The sequence below is a fragment of the Dreissena polymorpha genome, chromosome 8 (genome assembly GCF_020536995.1).
Source record: "Dreissena polymorpha isolate Duluth1 chromosome 8, UMN_Dpol_1.0, whole genome shotgun sequence".
Taxonomy (NCBI): Eukaryota; Metazoa; Mollusca; class Bivalvia; order Myida; family Dreissenidae; genus Dreissena; species Dreissena polymorpha.
Window position 1 is genome coordinate 24,864,453 of NC_068362.1, and position 20,280 is coordinate 24,884,732.

Sequence of the window (20,280 nt, forward strand, 5' to 3'; positions counted from 1 at the left end):
ATTCGTACTACTAAAATAAATACTAGAATGTTCATGAATTTACCTTTGAAAAACAAAACACACAACTACGAAGATAACATTTCCTTTTAAAATGTTCTGTAGTTGTTTACATGTGTTTGACCTTTAAACAATATAACATAATCATTATAAAAGGAGATTTACGTAAAGCGATTATTAAACCGCAATTAAGCGTCAACATAGAGTTGCTCAACAATTATAAACGTTTGTAAAGATAATAACGGAAGTAATAACAAGTATTAACCCAAATAATTGAATTACATACGTTTGTGCTTGCAAACCTATTTCATCTGAAAAACAACACACATAATAACATGCGTTAAAATACAAATGTAACGTACTTCTACTTTATAGGAAGACAGAAAAATATAAATGATTACTTAAAACATTATTGAAAATGCGTCACTATAAACAAAACAACAATGTGACTGAGAACATGAAGAAAACGAAACGACACGCTTGATTTCAATTAGCTCTACGATATGTTTTCATGTTTCGATAAGATATGGAAGTAATTCCATGTTGATGTCGTAAATAATATTTATTAGATAAAGTGTTCTAAATCATCTGTGTACTTGTTACATACCATGTTGATTTGTTCCATCAAAAGTCAGAAAAGGTAGTGAATCAGTATGCGAATCTTGCGTGCCTTTTGGGCTAATGCATGAAATTGTTCTGTTGCTATCAATGAAGTCGTAGTGGTCTTCGTCTTGTAGTGGAATTATTTGGCGTGTATTTTCTTCCGCTCGCATTATATTCATAGATATTGGTTCTTGCCTACTTAAGTTGTCTATCACTGCAAGTAAATTTTATATTGATGCTTTGTTTGCTGGATTTTTGTTAAATATTTACAGTTATTGGTATCTAATTGCACAAAAGGGGTACCTGTGAAAACAACACCAGTTAACGTTTTCTGAAGTTCTAAAAGTACATCTGCTCAACGATTTATAAGATAATTTCGTTTTTTGAGTACACGCAATTCTGCTTTGAGAATGTAAATATGGTGCATATAGACTTGCATATACACCAAATGCATTTATTGTACATATGCAATGAATTTCCACCTTCAACCGTGCGTTAGGATTCAGTCGATAAATTGTTTTATCATACCACCGCATTGATATCTGCTTGATATAACGTTGCCTGATATATTTTTATATCATGGTCAACAGGAAGTTCTTATATCAGTCCTGTGTGGAGGATGGTAATATTACTCGGATTCAACTATAAAGTAATGAGTCTTAGTAAAATCGAATCAGAATCAATAAAACAAACAATTTGATACCAAGATGTAATATATATTAAACACAAAATGCAACACAAACAGCAAAAAAAAATTACAAATATTAAGCGCGCGTGCTCATAACGTCATTATTAACACGTCAAACGACAAAAGTCATTTTCTTTCCCGCTTAAAGTGCAGTTTTATAGTGATTTTTTTACTATTTCTTTAAAATCGGAGACGTAGATGTATGATAAACAAAAAACAAACAGGTTACTGCCTGATATTTTTGTAATATATCAGGCTCGGTACGAATAAAATAACGGCTCGGCAAGCTTCGACGTTATATTATTATAAGCCTTGCCTGATATATTTCAAAAAGATTAGGCAGTAACCTGTTATTCTCTATATATCATGCACATTGGTTCTTACCTGCTCGCTCCCGACCACGCATTGACCTGTTCATACACAGTCGCAGCAGTATGCCAAGGCATATTAGAAAAACCGAACAGGCGATAGGCGCAACAATAATGTCTATTCCCGTCACGTTTGAAACTAATACATACATAAACGGTTAAAGACTATAATAAATATGTAATAAATATACAATATATATCGACACATTTGAACTTTATAAATAAATAAATAAATAAATAAATAAATAATATATATATATATATATATATATATATATATATATATATATATATATATATATATATATATATATATATATTGCTTAAAACCTTATACATGGTATACACTTAATTAAGACCCCTACAGCAATATACGTGAAAAACGAACAAATGGCTTCATATTCGCCTTTCGAAAGATAAAAAATCTTCGTACTCCTTAATTCTTTATTTATCGATTTTATCATTCTTTAATATGTTTTTAATTAAATGCGTGTATTTTTCGATTTTAACATGAACGTTTACAATAAGAAGGTCCTTATTATATTGCATCAAACACTTAGCTGTAACATGTTTAATAGCATTTATCATTAGAAAATGATGTAAAAAGTCAATAGTCAATTAACCTATACACACGAACACTAACGCCATACTTACACGACAATGTCTTGAACATTACGATTGGTGCGATTGCGTAATTGGCGGACGGTAACTGTGCGATCAGTTGAACTTCATACTGAGTATGAGGACGCAGGTTGTTCAGTTGGAGATCCAGAATTAATGTCGTCTGCGTAACCGTCTTGTTGAGCTCTTTGATAATATTGGTCCATTCTGTTTCTCCCTTAGTCTTGTAAACTACATAGCAAGTGCTGTTGTCCACTAAGTGCATCAACGTATTGTCATGGAGAGTCCATTGTAAGCGAACTGCTGTTTCAGTGGGTGTTACCGAAGACCATTGCATTATATTACCAATATCTAAAAGAAATAATGTGTATAGTAAATACATTATTAATATTATAAAGAAGTATGTTTTCCTATATTTGATATCCCTTTTATACCATATGCATATGTTTTTATACAATTTATGACAGTTTAAATACCTTCTAACGTTTTAATAATTAAATGTATTGTTCTATAATCTTTTCCATAACGGTTGGAAGATACGCAAGTATATTGCCCAGAATTCTGGCTGCCAAGTGAAGTATTGTAACGCAGATGAGTGCTATTGACGGTGTATAACGTCGTGTTGTGTTCGTCTTCTGCAGAATGTTTTATCAATGCAAGCGTTGGATCGGGTTTTCCATCGCCAACGCAATTAATACTTCTATTGCCACTTTCTATGAGTGTCACATTAAATTCCTCTTGCATTTCGTTTATGTAGAAACTTGTGACTGTCGCCGGATCTACGAACAACATTTAACCCTATAATTATGTCATTAAACATGCATAGCATAGTTAGATATTTTGACACGAGCAAAAATCTTCAAAACACAAAAAACGAATCCATGGTTAAAACCAATGTGAGTTTGCCCGATGTGTTTAGCCCAGCACGATCATATTGTAACGCGGAACATTCATATTTAATTTAAATTATTTGTATCTTAGGTTGTCGAAAAAGCAATATGTATATCAATCAAGAACTATATTTATTCGACCGGGAACCATCTCGATGTGCCGGGCACAACTCTACAGTATCTTCTCAAAACGAACACATTTTGGACATACCTTTTGTTTCAGACAGACACTGGTTACGAAATATGTCGACTGACATATCTGTTGTGTATTAATTCTTTGATAGTTATCCCAAACTGATACCAACAAACACTAGAGATGTTCAGTAATAGTGAAAAACCAAGCGTGTATGGAATGCCCGCGTGAGTAATTATATACTGGTTTGGCAAATAAAATACAATTCCAAAATGTTCAAGTTGTCTAAAAATAGATTTTTTGTATCGAGTTTACTTTCGACTCTTTCTGTTTTTAAAGTGATGTATCGGGTATTAAATCGTATTAGGTACAAAGGTATATGGGTAAACATCCATAAATATTTGTGTTGCTGTTTTACATAATAATATTATGATTTATTCTAACAGTGTCTCATTTAAAGTGAAACAGAAAATGATATTTATACAAATTCGCTCCGCAGCGATTCATTACGCACATGCTTAACCAATAATGCTGTAAAACCATTACATTTCGTGTGGTACGAATTTTCGTGGATTTCGTTGGTCTACTGAACCACGAATTCAAGTACCAACGATTATTTATACATTCTTTAAGCCGAAATCGGTCATTTCCGAATGTCATTTCCGACATTTGCTTTTGTTTTCGGTTATCCGAGATATTTGTTTTTTGTAATAATTACTTCACTTCAGTAGGTCACATTACACAATTTTTTGATTAATTAAAATATTACCGGATTGAAAATGTTTTCTTCCACTGGATCGTTAGCGACCTGTGTCAATAATGCTTCAGTCATAGACTGAGCCTTTGCAAGGTCGGGCAATCCTGCTATAGTAGGGGAACGTGTCTGAACTGTTTCCGTTTTCAACCATTTTGAAAGAGACATTGTTTGATTGAGATATGCTAGTTAATACAATATGTTGTTTTCTTGATAAGTGTCTGGGTAATAATACTTTTTACGTGACGTCGTCAAATTAACAGTTTGCAGATTTATCACATATGTTAATTAGTGCAAATTAAAGTTAAAAGAGATATAACGGTTCTCACACGTGTATTTTGGGGACCTAATTACTTAATTGTTACTACTAAGAGACCGATTGCGGTGAGATTTGCACAAATTGTCAAAACAACATTGATGGAAATTGACATGACGCCGCCTGTCAATCAAGTTCTTATATAAGAACTGATCTACCAATCAGCGATCGTTTAATCGGGCGCGTTAGTTAGCAACGAACTGTCCGCCATTTTCTAGACAAGCTATATATAGGTTCACTTTCACTTTAGCGAGTTTCTTTTGTTTTCCTCTTTAAAAAAATAGATTAAAAATGGTTAAACGGTGTCGATGGGGATTATGTAACTCGGACAATCGATATCCTGAAATTTAATTTAATTTATATCGTTTCCAAAGCCGAAAAGAGATCTTGAGAAGTGTTAGAGATATATAAATGCATGCGGTCGTCACCACGAACAACTGAACGTCAACACTGTCAAAGACAATTATAATATATTTTTTATCGGATATACTAGCAGATTTAAATAGTTTATGTTATCGATCTGATTATCACATAATATTTCACGTTTTTTTAAAATAGTTTTATCAGTTACTAGGTCATTAATATACAGAAGCGAGGTTCATCTGCATTACTTAAAGATAAATAAAACCCAGCATGAAGCCTAATTTGTGCTGTGTTTTATTACTCTGATAGTAATGCACTTTATTGCCATTATACATGTTATTAGAAGGTGACACGTGATATATTATATTAATAACGGTATCTACACATGTGATGTCACCAATGAACGCTTTTAATCCACCTTTGAGATCGAATGCCTAGTTCTCATTTTTACAACGAGTTTCGTTTGATTGTTCAAAAAAAATAGCGGAAATGAAAAAAGGCAAAAACGGTGTGAATAGGTTTATGTATCCATAAGTTAGATTAATTAAATATATACCATTTCAAACGCGGAAATGCGGTCTTGACAAGAGCAGGTGGAAGCTTCAATGTGTAGAACTACCGAGATCACCCTTATGGAGCATTTATTTATTTATAAAACTGGATATGTTATGTTATAAATAACTACGCATTATTAAGTATGAATTATATCACGTGTGCTTGTAGAAAAATAGAGAAGATTGGTACCAACTTTGCGTAACTTAACAAAATCCCCGTTATAAATCGAGTTTTGTGTGTGTCAGAAACAAGTGAAAACGATTATATGTTTCTATTTTAATAGAATCGAAGATTTATTATCACTGATATAACCAATAAATGCCGAACTTGGGAGAAGTCGGTACCTGCGCCAGCGTCTGATACAGGTAGCTTTACTGAATTCCCCTTCATACAGCGCTACTTTATATATGACAATGACCAAACTTATTGTGCTGTCTTGCACTTTCAATTAAAGTGATTGATAAATGTCCCATAAGCAATGTTTAATATTATTAATATCACTTTTATACGTGATAACATGTGGGATTTTTGGTACACTCGGTGTCAGAAAGCGTGTAAAACTTCACCGAAATCCCAGTTAAAAGCGCTATTTCGTGTCAAATACACGAGTGGAAATGTTTCGTAAATAACATGGGTAAATGCCGTTGAAGAAGTGTTAATTTATTGCTAATACCAATACCAACATCACACGTAATAACAGGTTCGATTTCGGTCAGCGCGCAAGCGTTTGAGAGCGTTATTCATGTACCGAAAAACCCGTTATAATTAGCTGATGTTCTCTATTAACGTATATTTTTTTTCCTTCGCAGAATAACTAAATGACACAAACCCCTTATACAAGTGTCATATGGTGTCAAAAAGTCCATAAAAATAATCCGGAATATCGCGTTAATCTACATGCAGTATACAGGCAATAAAGCCATTTTGGTGTTAGCTTGTCTAGGTTTGCTACCCGCTGAGCCACGTGATTAAGTGGGCGGAGCGATCATAGATAAGGCGTCATGTCAATAAGCGAGCAGGGACCCACATGTGCGCCGCTTTATCGATCTTTTCGACAATTATTGGCATTCGGCAACACTTTCATGCTTCAGTGCACATTAACCCCAAGTCTTGCTGTCAACACAGATTAGCAGATTATGTTTCGTTATTACTCTGGTTGTTTTGATAAAAGTTTAATTATTATGACGGTCAGTATACCCAAAAAAATTGAAATCCACGAAATTACGTGTCAACGAATTTGTTGATTTTTATTAAACCACGAAATTTTATACCGACGAATTTCTATACGTTTACAGTACATCGCTTATCCGTGTTACCTAGAGCGCCGAACATAATTCCGTGCAATTTAAGAGCATATGTTAAAATGGCGCAATATACATTTACAAGGTATCAATTGCTTAAGAAATGCATATTATCCTAAATAATACAATATAAGAAAACTCTGGGTTTCGCATGCCTATCAAGGTTTACCCGACTACCCCATGACGGACTTTTGTTTCGGTCACTATGTGATGAAACGTTGTTTTTAATCCATCTTTGATGAGAGCAAATAAAATCATTCAATATGATTATATGATCTACCGTGTTAAATCGGATTCTTCATGCATACTAACTGTAACGGCAGCCATTTTGATCTTAGAGGAACAATTTATGTTTGAACTAAAATTTGTGTTTTCTACTTGATGTTTTTATAATGTTTCATCCTAATTAAAATTAAATTGATGCAAATGGCTTTTTTTTTTGTCTTGGTCTACGTTTGTTTGGAATTATTCAGAAATATTTCGAGTGGCGTTCCTGTTAAAGTTCACAAAAATAATCGACATTACGACGCATAATTAATTTATGTTTGTTTGATTGTAGCTCTGCTATTTTGTTACAATTGAGCGTCGTTTGTTTTTGTTTTGTTTTTATAAACAACCTTAAGACAATATTGTGCGATGGATAGAATATACTGTTAGTGCCGATGCGTACTTCGATTCATCCGACCCGTCTCAGAAAGACTATATTCTCTATTGTAAGTTCTAAGAACACGCCTCTCGAATGCAATATATATCAAGGTACGAATGGATTACTCCGTTGTTCCATAGCCATCACAATGCAACTAGCACTGTATTTTTACATAAGCAATCTAAGTAAAAAGAATATCAAAAATTTAGATATGATTATATCTGTGTTTCTCCGATTGCTAAGATCACGTAATACATGCTTTTCGTAAATATACTTATTTCTAAAGAATGTTTGGGGTTAGGCTAAAACATATCTAGGCTTACTCTTTCACCAAAACCGTATTTATGCAACAAAGTATAGAACATATATAACACAAGCATACACGCAAGGTAAGTCTGAGCTATTATTGTGTTTTTATATCCATGTGAGAATTATTTATAATTGATCTTTTTACATACCAGTTTACATTATTCTTAATGTTCGTTTGCATAAAACCCTAACAGTTTAACATAACTATATGTAGTTAAGCTGTATACACGGATCCTTAATTCGGTCCAATTCGATTTTCGAAAAAAATCATATATAAAAACCACAAATACTATACATTTTATTACTTATATACAGTTAAAATTATATTATTAAAAGAAAATACCCAATTTAAAAAAAAGCTTTGGCTCACGTGTTTTAGTTGTTGTCCCGTGGTCATTTGCTTGTATCAACGACGTACGGATTTCTTTGAAAAAGAAACGAAAAGCCAAATCTTAGCAAGAATATTACTGCTAATAGTATGTGTTGCATAGTAACATTTATTTCGTTACATGTACATTTGTTTGATACTTCATTCGTCGATTGTTTAGCAGTGGTAGTAGCAATAAACTTTGTTGTAATAAGATATGTTTAGAAACAGTAGCATTGGTCGTTTTAGTAATCGTAAAAGTAGGAGTATTATAAATAGGAAAAGCAGCACCAACATTGATTGCAGCTGCTAAGAATAAATCTGTTTACCTGTATAAATTATAGGGATAACATTGCTATTTTGTGTTCGTCCTTGGTAAGGAACTACACACATCCACTCCTCAACATTATCACTGTCCAACGTCTGTGTAATATTGCATCGCGCCAAAGTCGAGTTTATGCAGCCACACGTCATGCCATTTGGAAAAGTCGATGGTATAAACGTGCAGTCATTTGATATAAATACGATATCTTTGAAAGTCCCCGACTGATTCTTTCTGAATATGGCAAAGTCGGTGGGCTCAAAGAGCCAGGAACACAACAGCTCATGTCGTATTGGAGCTGTCCCTAATAACGTTTTCTCTAACGTAACGTTTGATGCTTTAATAAAATGATCGAACCGATTACATATTTGCAATATACAACATATGGATAACAAAAAGGCCCATATTCTCACGGAAACACATTTTGACACAAAAAGCAATTAATACGAAAATGAATATGTACAAAATCAGAATTATGCGAGTTTAACTCGCATGTACAATGTGTTTGCCCTGAACGAAACGCCTGCCTCTTGCGACTTATCCATTTTCCGAAAAGGCGAACACAAATTCAAATAGGTTGGTATAAAACAAGAAAACACCGGTGCTTGCTCTATGCCTTAACTATGGCTTTATTGTGTTTTAATCAATAGGATTCATGCTCCACAAGACAATTTTATATTACATGGAAATACTTTTAATCAAATAGGGTTTAAAGTTATTGTTGAAAGTGCAAATAGTTGAAATATTTTTTAATGAAATACTAACCATGCATTTATTTGTGTGTTGTCCATATTTGTATTGATTTTACAACTAAGAATAATTCTGAATACAAGCTCTTTAGCAGTTGCCCAAAATGATCGCGATATTTGTATGTGTGCATATGTCTATGATGTAAACTTGTATTATCTACATTAAAAAAGTAATGTACTTAAAACAAATCAACGACTCTAAAAAACTTTCCTGGAAGTCGTAAAAAGTAGAAACGCATTACGCAGAAAAACATATACATAAATCGATAAATGACAAAACATCAATAAAGGACACCGGCTTTGTTGTTTCTGACGTTAATTTAAGCACTGACGGACGCTTTTACCCTCGGTCTGATGACAATAAATATCGATCGATCAATTTTTTTTTCAAGAGACAAGAAAGCCTTTGATGTATTAAAGTAAAATGAGCTCACATGAATCTTCTAATGATGGCTCATGCACATTTGAAAGCTTGTGCAGCTTATAAAAAATGCATTGAAACAGTATTTCGGACTTTATCCCTTTTATACCTTTCATAATCCTTTAGAATAATCTCTTTAAGATTATTTGTCATCACTGAGACACACCGCCTTTATATGTGGGTAACAGTAGTGTGTAACAGCTCTCCTACGTACTTAACTTACTAGACTCAAGAACATGAGGTCAAATTTGTTAATTACTGTTCCAATAGCCAGTAACAAATTTGGAAATGAAAGAATTTCATTATTAAAGGTATTGTGGTATTGGGACTGAAAGAAACCCCACATGTCCGGGGTCCATTAACCGAATCCACATGCTTACGGGAACGGGCATTGAACCCAAGTCGCCTAGATGACAAGCGCGTATACCAACAGCTGCTCTATCGGGACAGCGGATAAAACGCATCACAACATTTTCAAGATATATAGGCTTCTTTAAACAAGTGCATTTCTGAAAACAATCAGGTCATGCCTTAAACCGCATTAATACTCTGGCGTTTGCTTATCTAACCATTGGTATCAAGAAAACTTCAGCATACATTCGTGCTGCATTATTAAACTCGGTTTTGAGATCATGAAGCATATAAGCACGGTTCGGCGACTTGAATTTGATGTAAGGCATATTTATCAATCAGGACTAAACAATTGCGCTGAACGGAAGAGACAGTCATGTTTGCTTCAGACAATCACGAAGGATCGTTGAAACACATAAAAAGCTTCCTTATCAATATAACACAATTCACGTTCATAACAAAATTGAGGGCGAGAGACACACTAGCAGAACAATGACCGACAGAACGTATTCTATCATTTTTGTATTTGTAATAAACGTCATTTGAAGCATAGTTACAACAGCAAAGAAAGTTCGACAGAAACACAACACACAAGTCACTGGTTGTATGTATCCGATTTCGATAATTTAAGCTTTTCGATAAAATTCCCGCATTCTGGGATGCCCAAACCTAACCCTTAACTTTGACTGTCTCGTGTGTTATATAAGAGGATGCGTTCCAGATATTAATACAGACGTTATTCTACATATAGACAGTATGGATGGAAAAGGACAGTACTTAGATCTTAACAGATGTCTTTTTACAGCAAATGTTTGTAAGTCTGAATATCCTTGGGTATATGTCCGATAAGAAGACAACAAGCACAATCGACTCCCGATACTGCTGGCATAACGCCATCGATGCACGCGCCTTGTGACATTTGGCAAGAAAACAGATAACCGCAAGTACGGGCGTGATAACAATCAGGTGATCGAACGAGTTACGTATGTTACAAGGAAACAACCCTTCTGGATATTGCAAATAAGAAATGACAAAAAAGTCAAATGAATAAACGACAAAAATGTTAAAACCATACATATTTGCAAGTATTAGAATACATTTTTTACTTTGCCTTGGACGCAGTAACATTCATTTTCTCATTTATGTTGATAAAATAAAGTACACAATACGCAGTTATGAAATATTGATTCAAAAAGTTAACTTAAAGGACGCAGCGCAACCAGTAAATCCATTTACCCATGCACATATAACTTGGAAATTTATTTGTATGTTTATTGTAGTAATCGATTGCTTTCAATTTGTTATGTACTAAATTATAACAAGAATTGATTCTAATATCATAAACAGATACTCATATACTAATAAACTTATTAATTGAAGGCAGCTATATCTGATTATAAGTTAGGGAACTGATATACATATACTATATAAAACACCTACCGCCTAGACACAAAGCCTGAATACACAGCAATACACTGTATGTTAAACTATCCATGGCATGGCATGCAAACACTGACTTTCTTTATACTAATATAAGTATAAATTGGATATCAACGCTGACAGATAATGATTTATTACACGAAACAAGACTCATTTTATTCCTTTTTAAATACAGCGTAAGGAAATTAAAATTGAACAATCGGATCATATCACCGCAACTTCCGTCGTTTGTGCGAGGAACGCACTTTGTGCTCGTAATTAATTAATTTACACATCAGGATAAAATGATTTTTTAAGGGAATAAATATTTCCACATCTTTCGTTGTTTGACATTTTAACAATAGCACATTACAAACATTAAATTGATTGTTTTGAAGATTAAACATGTTTTCGAATCTCCTCATCTATTTGAAAACAAGTTAATACGAGGAATGCAACATATTGAATGGAGAAACCCCATAACATTGTGACACATGGCAACATATTTTGAACAGTTGCACCCATATCGTTTATACTCACATGAGAAACTAAATGGTTTAATAGCAGGTAACGTGTTTCATTCCTAACCCGATTTAATCCAAATACGAGATTACTTTATGATCGCTATCGAACTATGTAGGGTGTCCCCGTATATGATGGTATAACCAAACATTGTATACAGAGGGGTTTATCAGGTGACAAACAAGATGGCGAAATTTATAAGCGGGTAACAAAATTACAGCACCCGCTAAGAAAATTCGCAGCGAGTAAAGTCGAGATAAAGAGTGGCTGTATTGCTGATATGGCTGGAAAGTGATCGGCATTGAAACAATCAATGCAGTAAAGTAAGTAAGTAAATATAGTATTAAAGTGACATGTGAAAACATATATAGAAATACCAACAGACAATTACAAAAAGGCATGCACCCGGCCCAAACGGGCCTATAAGTCACATAATACATGATAAAAAAATAAGTAAGCGATTCAATTGTCAGTAACAGTATATCAAGAATTATTGACATGTTTATATCACAAATTCAGACGTCAATCAAAATAGTCTTCATTGTAATTAGGCGAAATATCTGTGCCAAATTGTCATTAAGTAAAGTAAATGAGTATATTCCTGCTTAATCACATTCCATGATATTTCATATAGAGCCAATAATAGCGGCATGTAAGTTCTGAATACAATCAAGTTATATTTGTATACATAATTTGACTTAAATCAAAACTCATACTTCAAAGTATATGTAGTGATCAAAATAATCAACCTTGTACAAAAATTCAAACTACAAGAATGAAACATGAAAACAATCTAATATATATTGTGATATTCGAATAAAAGTGTATTCTTAATCGAGCCGATTGATCAAGATTTACACTTCAAGAAAAAAAACAATATCACGGTTTTAAGTATGCGACCGATGAATTTAGAACATACAACAGTAACAAAACGTCACATGTATACTATACTAATGTGTTATACATATACTTTACATGAATGAAGTGTAACAGCAGCATGCAAGTAACGTTCAACGCATCTTATCAATGATTTAATTAACAATTATGGCATCGACATTGCTTACGATATGATTTTATAAATACAGTCATCATTCTTAACAAAAAAAGCTTATATTAACGGATACACATTATAATTGCTTCATATATGGAATAAATTGCCCATACGTTTCAAATATGAGGCTACTAAATACTTTGCTAATCTCCTGGTGTGATATTTTACAAGGCTTACACATTTATCACAGTCTCTCATGTTCATACATTCATCACTTGAGATAATTTCACTAAGATAACATAGTCTTTTATCTTGGTATAAGGGTCACTTAATTCAATACAAAGTGCATTTCATCTTCAACTGAAGCAGTGTTACATAGTTTACAGAGTCTCTGTTCTGGCGCTACACCAACATGTCCGCCCGGTTTCTATGCGGATTGGCAGAATACCACATCTAAGCTTTGCGAGAAGAGACCACTCGTTTCGCTTTAAATTAAGGTTAAGATACGATTTCTTTTCAAAGTCAGTCTTAAATTGGATGTACGTTCGTTATTTGGAAACATGGGTTACTTGTAAACGCCAATCAGTTTTATGCAGTTCATCGAAGTTTGGCTGCTTCTAGATTGATTGGCTGGCGTTTGTGAACTGATCATTTAATCCTTTTTTGTCATAATATCTTAAACTTCACTACCCCAGTTATTTTGACAACTTATGTAGTCCATATTGAAAACTTGTTTGGTAATTCTATTGTCATCGAGTAACACGAGTCTATTCCACATTCTTAACATGTTTAACCATCTCATATAGTTGGTCGGGATCCAACCAATATCACCGGTAATTGCGAGTATGGGCGTAAATCTGTGTACGCCCAGATAGTATCTGATCTCACGATGCTGTACGATGTCCATTTCTTGGTATTTCCTATAACCCCAAACGCCCGAACAGTAATCCATAATTGGCACAACGCAGGATTCAAATAATTTTTGGAATGTATTCAACCCAAATTCTTTAAGGTCAACGTCAACACCAATCACGTAACGTGTCTAGGATGCGATGTAGGTCATCTTCTGTCTTCGCTATACAAATAATACCATCGGCATATAATAACATAGACACCTTAGTTCAAGGCCAAGGTCAAGGTCATTCACCTCTTTTATGAGGTCATTTGCGAATATTGAGAACAGCGTCGGCGACGCCGTATTACCCTGATACACGCCGGCTGGCACGTGAACCTGTCCGTTAACTTGTGATTGACGCGGACACTAGCAGTCGAATGTTGGTAAATGTTTTTAATTGACGTATATACTTTGCCACCAATGCCGTTTAGTTGCAGTTTGTAAAGAAGCTTGTCAATGTCGATTAAGTCGAAGCATTTACGTAAGTCAATGAACGCCTTAAATACCGTCGTATTATTACCTATGATGCCGTTAAGTGAAAAAACGTGGTGATCGCATGAACGATTACGCCGGAACGTCGTTCTGTTCGTCTTCAGGCATTTCTCGTTCTCGTCCATATGCCGTGTCAAACGTTTATTAATGAATCCGGTATAAAGATTGCTCTCACAGGGTAGCAGACTTACTCCTCGGTAGTACAAAGGAATCCGCGGATCAGATAAAGGGTCCTTAAGGATAGATAGGACAAATAACTGACTTTCTCCAAATCGAGTGTATGATGCCAGTGTCAAAAATAAGTTGAAACAGTTCTTTCAGCGTAGCGATAATTGCGTATCGAGGTTTCGTGATTCAAGTTTGGGTAATGTTCTGTTCATTTCGTCGGTTATTGTTTCACATAGGTTGCTATATATGGTATCCATCTCGTTTTGTGTTTCTCGGCAAGTTTCAATTCTTGAGATACGGTCAATAATTGCCAATCTCGCGATATCGATATCCATGAAATCATCTGGAACGGTTCTCACTTTGTACCGTTGTCGTCTGACCTCCTGACTAGCAGACGACTGATGGACATCATTGTTTGTATACACAGTGTGGAATTCCGTTATAATTGCTGAATGATCAGGTAATCGTGCTCTTTCGCCCAGTAGCCCTTGTAATCCGCAATTCATACAATATCTTGCATTGTTATAACTTTAAATGAAATGCACTTTGTGAATTGGTCGTGTGGAACACAGATTTAATCTACTTCCGCTTTACCTCGCCGGGAAATTGATGTCCAGTTATTATCATGATATCTACCATTTAAAACACAAACTTGAGCATCGTTTAAACATTCAGGCATATGTTGGTTTATCGACTTATCCAGCACGTCCCTAGGTGGGATACTTTCGAAATCACCGATTATATCCGACCCTATTATAGCATTCAAATCTGCTGCTAGGAATATTCCGTCACTTTCTCGATTTATGTAAATTTGCGATAGCAAGTGAGCGTAAACATTTTGGGCATCACGACCACGGGTTGACTTTTCTGTTGTCAAATAACATGCAAATACAATGAAATCGTAATCTGTACTTTTATGAACAAATGTAACGCCCAGTATTCCATCCAGTGATTTGTCCACGATAGAAATTTCATATTCTTCATCCAGCCATGATTTCACTAACAGACCCACACCGCCCGACGGTTTAGGTGCATTAACATGTATATATTGTCTATTTTAACCAATCCACGTGTAACCTGGTAAGTTTAATCCATTGTTTCCGCCTAAATGCGTTTCACATATTGATAAAATATCGCTATTCAGATTATCCACTAGATGAATGCGTAAATCAGTATTGCATGGCGTCCAGCCAAATACTTCGTACGTTAAGATGGGCAAGACTTAAAGATTTGGGTCGAGGTGCATCCTAGAGACCAGCGTCCTGTGCCTGGCCTATATCAATCTGTATTGGCTCCTGGGTTACCTGTTGCTGTACGAATTGTTTAATGCGTCCACTGGCGTCAACGTGCAATGAATGCCCATGAGGAAGATTTCAAGAAACGTTCATTCTAGATTTACTGCTGCGAACCTGTACATGTTTATGCTGTTGTATGAATTTTGATTTGGTTTTGTTTCTTAGAAACAACACTTTTTGATCAAGTGAACCTATACTGAATTTCAAAATCGGTGGTCTGTCATTAAATCTTGCAGGTAAACGGATAGCATCTGTAACGGTATCCTGTGACTTGACCTCTGCTCCTAGCGAATTTACAAGTTCCTGTGCTGTTTGGATTCCGCTAGCTGTCAAGGTGCGATTTGGGTCATGTAAAGGATTACCATAATTAGCGGTGGGTTGGTCAGGCAATACGTTATCTTGTAGGGTTGATCTTTGTTGCTCCAGGGTGTCCAATCGAGACTGCATGAGCTGAAGAGCTGAATTGTTGTCAATTCCCTATTGAACCGGCGGGTTTCTTCTGAAATGCTCTCGGTCAATTCTAATTTCAGTTTGTACTTTAGAGTTCATATTTGTAATTAACTCTGATTTCAACTTATCCAATTTAGCTTTAAATAAAGATTGCATAGAGTCCTGGCCTTCTTTTTTTTATTCACAGTGCTATTAATAAATGATAACTGTTCCTTTTCTGTACTGACAGGTGGTTGGTGAGAAATTGTACCTGGAGATACAGAGTGAACCCGCCATATTCGTACCGTTGGCGTCTTTCGTTGGGTACATGTTTTCGAGTGGTTGCACTGTTGATGCTATATGATCGAAAACTGTATATCCTCACACTCACTACATTCCGAATCACTGTCATTGTAACTCTCAAGGTAACTCTCATATAGAACACTATGAACTTCACCAAGAATGTCGCTTGTCAATGGTCCGCAATATTTGAATTATTTCGATGACATGTTCTCACTATCGGATTCGCAGCTCTTTTTACGTTTTTGTCGGCATGGTCGTCGCCATATTGTTTGTCACGTGATTACCCCCTCTGGTATATGTCCTCAAAATTGAATATACATGTATTGTAAAACAGAGATTTGTTTCATGATCGTGACCGCACGATAATGGTTTAACTTTTACATAGCTTCTTCCTGTAAAACAAGCCACTGTCGCATTTTCGTCACTAAACACAATCCCAAGAGATAGTAGACAATTGCAATTGTAAGTATTTCCTGTGATTTTGCTTTGGTGTATCAAATTATACCAAAAGTTTAGTAATTGATCATGGTTTTATTGCATCACACATAACTGTTTTTATTACATTTTCTTATAAACTAATATAAACTGCACTTTTAAAATTACAGGGATTTAACAGATTAATTAATTAATAAACACAGTTTAGAAATATTAATTTTTAAAACTCCGTTTCATTGTTGAAAGAGTAATTAAGCGATCGCCCTGATTCTTTCAGTGATTTTACAGGTTTGCTATCCACCCATATAACCGAATTATATTTTAACCCGACCTTTTCAAGAGTTATTTAGAGCAAATAAAACTAACGGTTTTGTGAGAAAAAATGACTTGTCCTTGAAAAAGAAGGTGTGATTTTCTCGTATTGTACAACACAAGGTGCCTGTACCACGTGACTTTTTCGGCTATGTGTGGGACAATCGGATGTCAACAAACTATCGCTTCAGGTAACATTTTTGATAATTTCTTCATTAATTCAAAACCATTTTCAAAAAAACAAAGAGGAGAGCCCGGTCATTGTCAAAATACACAACTTTGTTAAGTTTGCGCAAAATTAATTATGTATATTTTCCAAAAAGTGCAACCGCGTGTTTGAAAACACACAAAGTGAAATGCTATGTGTGGTATATTTTTTATTAAATCAACAAAAAACGTTCATTATAATATTGTTGAAGGTTTAAAAAAAATAGGGCGGACATTGTAATTCTTCATAGAGAAGCTACATGTATTGTATGTTTGCGCATAAACATCTGATTCGGAGTCTGTGTATAAAAATGCAATAATGCTATGTGTGGGACACATTTTTGAAATACTATGTGTGGTATGCAAGAATTTTCCCGTCAGTTCTGCATTTAATCTGAACACAGTTTTGTAAGAATCCAATACATATACTTCAGTCTGTACTGAAAATAATTTAAAATAACCAAATGTAACATGATAGAATACTGATTGTGTAGTAATTGTGTAATGTTTAAAAAATTTATGTTTAATTGAACATAAATTTTAAATAAAATACACTGCGTAATTGTTATCCAACCAATGGTCTTTTTTAACAAACACGTTATGTTGAACTATAATATTTATTTTTGTGGCTTATTGTCTTAAAATAAATATCATGATTGATATTTCTGCCTGATTAGTTAAGTCGGTCCTTTTTTATAAACGAATGACAAAGAAAGTAAAGGCACTTGCTTTAAAATGGGTTTTACTTCTGTTGTTTTTCAGACTTGACAAGGATTAGTCGAAGGATTTGTAACGCTTTAAGGCGCGAAGCTGTGTTAGAATTAGATGAACACCATCAAACCACACGGAATGTGTTATGCGGCAAGTGACAGAGACGGACCCAGCTTCATTCTGTGATGTTTACGGAAAGCTTTTTCAACTAACTATGCAAACATACCATTTAATATGTATTTTGGCATAATCAAAACAAAGTGTATGCATTGATATGTGTGTATATGTATGTGTTTTGTATTTATGTTATTAATGAAATTGAGTAGATGGATATAACATCTGAGTATATATGTTAATAAAACAAATGTTTCATAACAAATAACAATGTAAATCCAATGATGATTGTTTGTGGTCTATTAAGTTCATTTAGTTTCCAATATCATCTTTATATGAATATCTTAAGTATTTCAAAATAAACACTTCATTAATAATAACATTGCTTTAAAACCAACATGCACATGTTACAATAGAAATTAAAGCACCAAAACATAAAGAAGTACATCAGTATTCGCAAAGTAACAAATCTTGCTATACAAACATATACATGATCTAAGTAAAACGTAACAAACGATCATCGTAAAATGTCTTGGCTTTGGGGGTTTATTATACCAACGAACATATTCAATTGTATTAATACTTCATGAACTCAATTTTAAATGAAAAACTGAAAATAGTGTAAGATGTTTAATGAAAATACTCATTCGACCCGGTCATGAAAGGGGCTGCAAGATCTTGTTACCACCGCACCAAGTAATGAACAATACATGTTGTTCAATTGGTTGAATTGTCAAATGTGTATTTAATGTTTACTTTGATTGTTTTCTTTCACTGCAATAATTTCACCATCTGGTAACAAAACAGTCTTTTAAAATTTTGAACATTAACTATATATGACAACTTTTCATTGATCAAGATACCAGTACGTCTCTTGAAGGTGCTTCCAAAAATACTTTAATCTCCCTGAAAAGAAAAAATACACATGAAATAAACTGTAAAACTTAAAAAAATAAATAATTAATTGTCATGCGTGATATATAAGATAGCTCAATAGGATTTTGATACGAATACATGATTTTACAGAAAAATAAGTTATTGATACTTTTGTCTATTTGTTTAAATAATGCTGTATTATCTCTTTATGCTTATTTAAGAACTCTCGTTACGGTCTAATTTGTTTACACATTCCTGATAAAAAAGATATAAGTTCAATAACACTTTTTGTAATTTTGTCACAATTATATTCACATGACACCTTGCACAAACAATCCGTACGATTTTGTGTATAAAACAAGTGCCTTAGTTTGAAGTAACAATTAACTGAAAATTTAACATTTTGTAACAATCAATTTTATAGAAACACACAAGAAAAGGTTTGCCGCAACATAAATGTTTCCCTTCTCGTGCGTGGATGGCTTTGTGTTTGGAGATTCCCGACTGTGTTCTAACCTCTCTACCACACTGTTCCCAAACAAATGGCATTCTACAAGTAAAAAATATGAATATAAATTATCGACAATCATGATAATTTTGAGTAACATGAACGTCGTGATTATCATATTTTATGCACGCAAAACAGTACCAACAATGTTTTATTGGCCAACTTTTGTTATTTAGACAGACTTAAAATATAATTGATATTTATGTCAATCTTTCGATTCTCTAGTTTAGTTTGTATACCACACAAAGCATTTCAAAAACGTGCCCCACACATAGCATTATTGCATTTTTAAGCACACACTCCGAATCAGAAGTATTTGTGCAAACATACAATGTATGCAGCTTCTCTATGAAGAATTACAATGTCCGCCCTATTTTTTAAACCTTCGACAATATTATAATGAACGTTTTTGTTGGTTGAATAAAAAATATACCACACATAGCATTTCAATTCGTGTCTTTTCAAACGCGCGGTTGCACTTTTTAGAAAAAATACTAAATTAATTTTGCGCAATCTTAACACAGTTGTGTATTTTGACAATGGCCGGGCTCTCGCCTTTTTTTTTGAAAATGGTTTTGAATTAATTAAGAAATTATCAAAGACGTTACCTGAAGCGATGGTTTGTTGACATCCGATTGTCCCACACATAGCCGAAAAACGAGACGTCACGTGGTACAGGCACATTGACAGAAACTGCGCGTGTATATACCAACATAAGTTTGACCAATTACGCACATTAAGCTACGGTTTTTATTGGAAATACTTGCGATATTAAAATTTATAATAATAATAATAAATGCGATTATGACTCGCTATACGTTAAAAGTCGTATTAATTCAGAGGCGTATA

At 34.2% G+C, this 20,280-nt stretch overlaps 2 protein-coding genes across 2 annotated transcripts in view; both read right to left on the reverse strand.

Annotated features, from left to right (window-relative positions):
• LOC127840808 (uncharacterized) overlaps positions 1 to 20,280 on the reverse strand; it is a 251,389-nt gene that overhangs the window by 6,119 nt on the left and 224,990 nt on the right. The window lies entirely within an intron of this gene.
• Positions 2,021 to 11,325, reverse strand: LOC127840809 (uncharacterized). Its single transcript, XM_052369228.1, has 5 exons — positions 11,195 to 11,325; positions 8,241 to 8,570; positions 7,915 to 7,968; positions 2,754 to 3,056; positions 2,021 to 2,628 (listed from the first exon to the last, which is right to left on the reverse strand). The coding sequence occupies exons 1-5, from the start codon at positions 11,247 to 11,249 to the stop codon at positions 2,264 to 2,266; spliced, it is 1,107 nt and encodes a 368-aa protein (XP_052225188.1). The 5' UTR covers positions 11,250 to 11,325; the 3' UTR covers positions 2,021 to 2,263.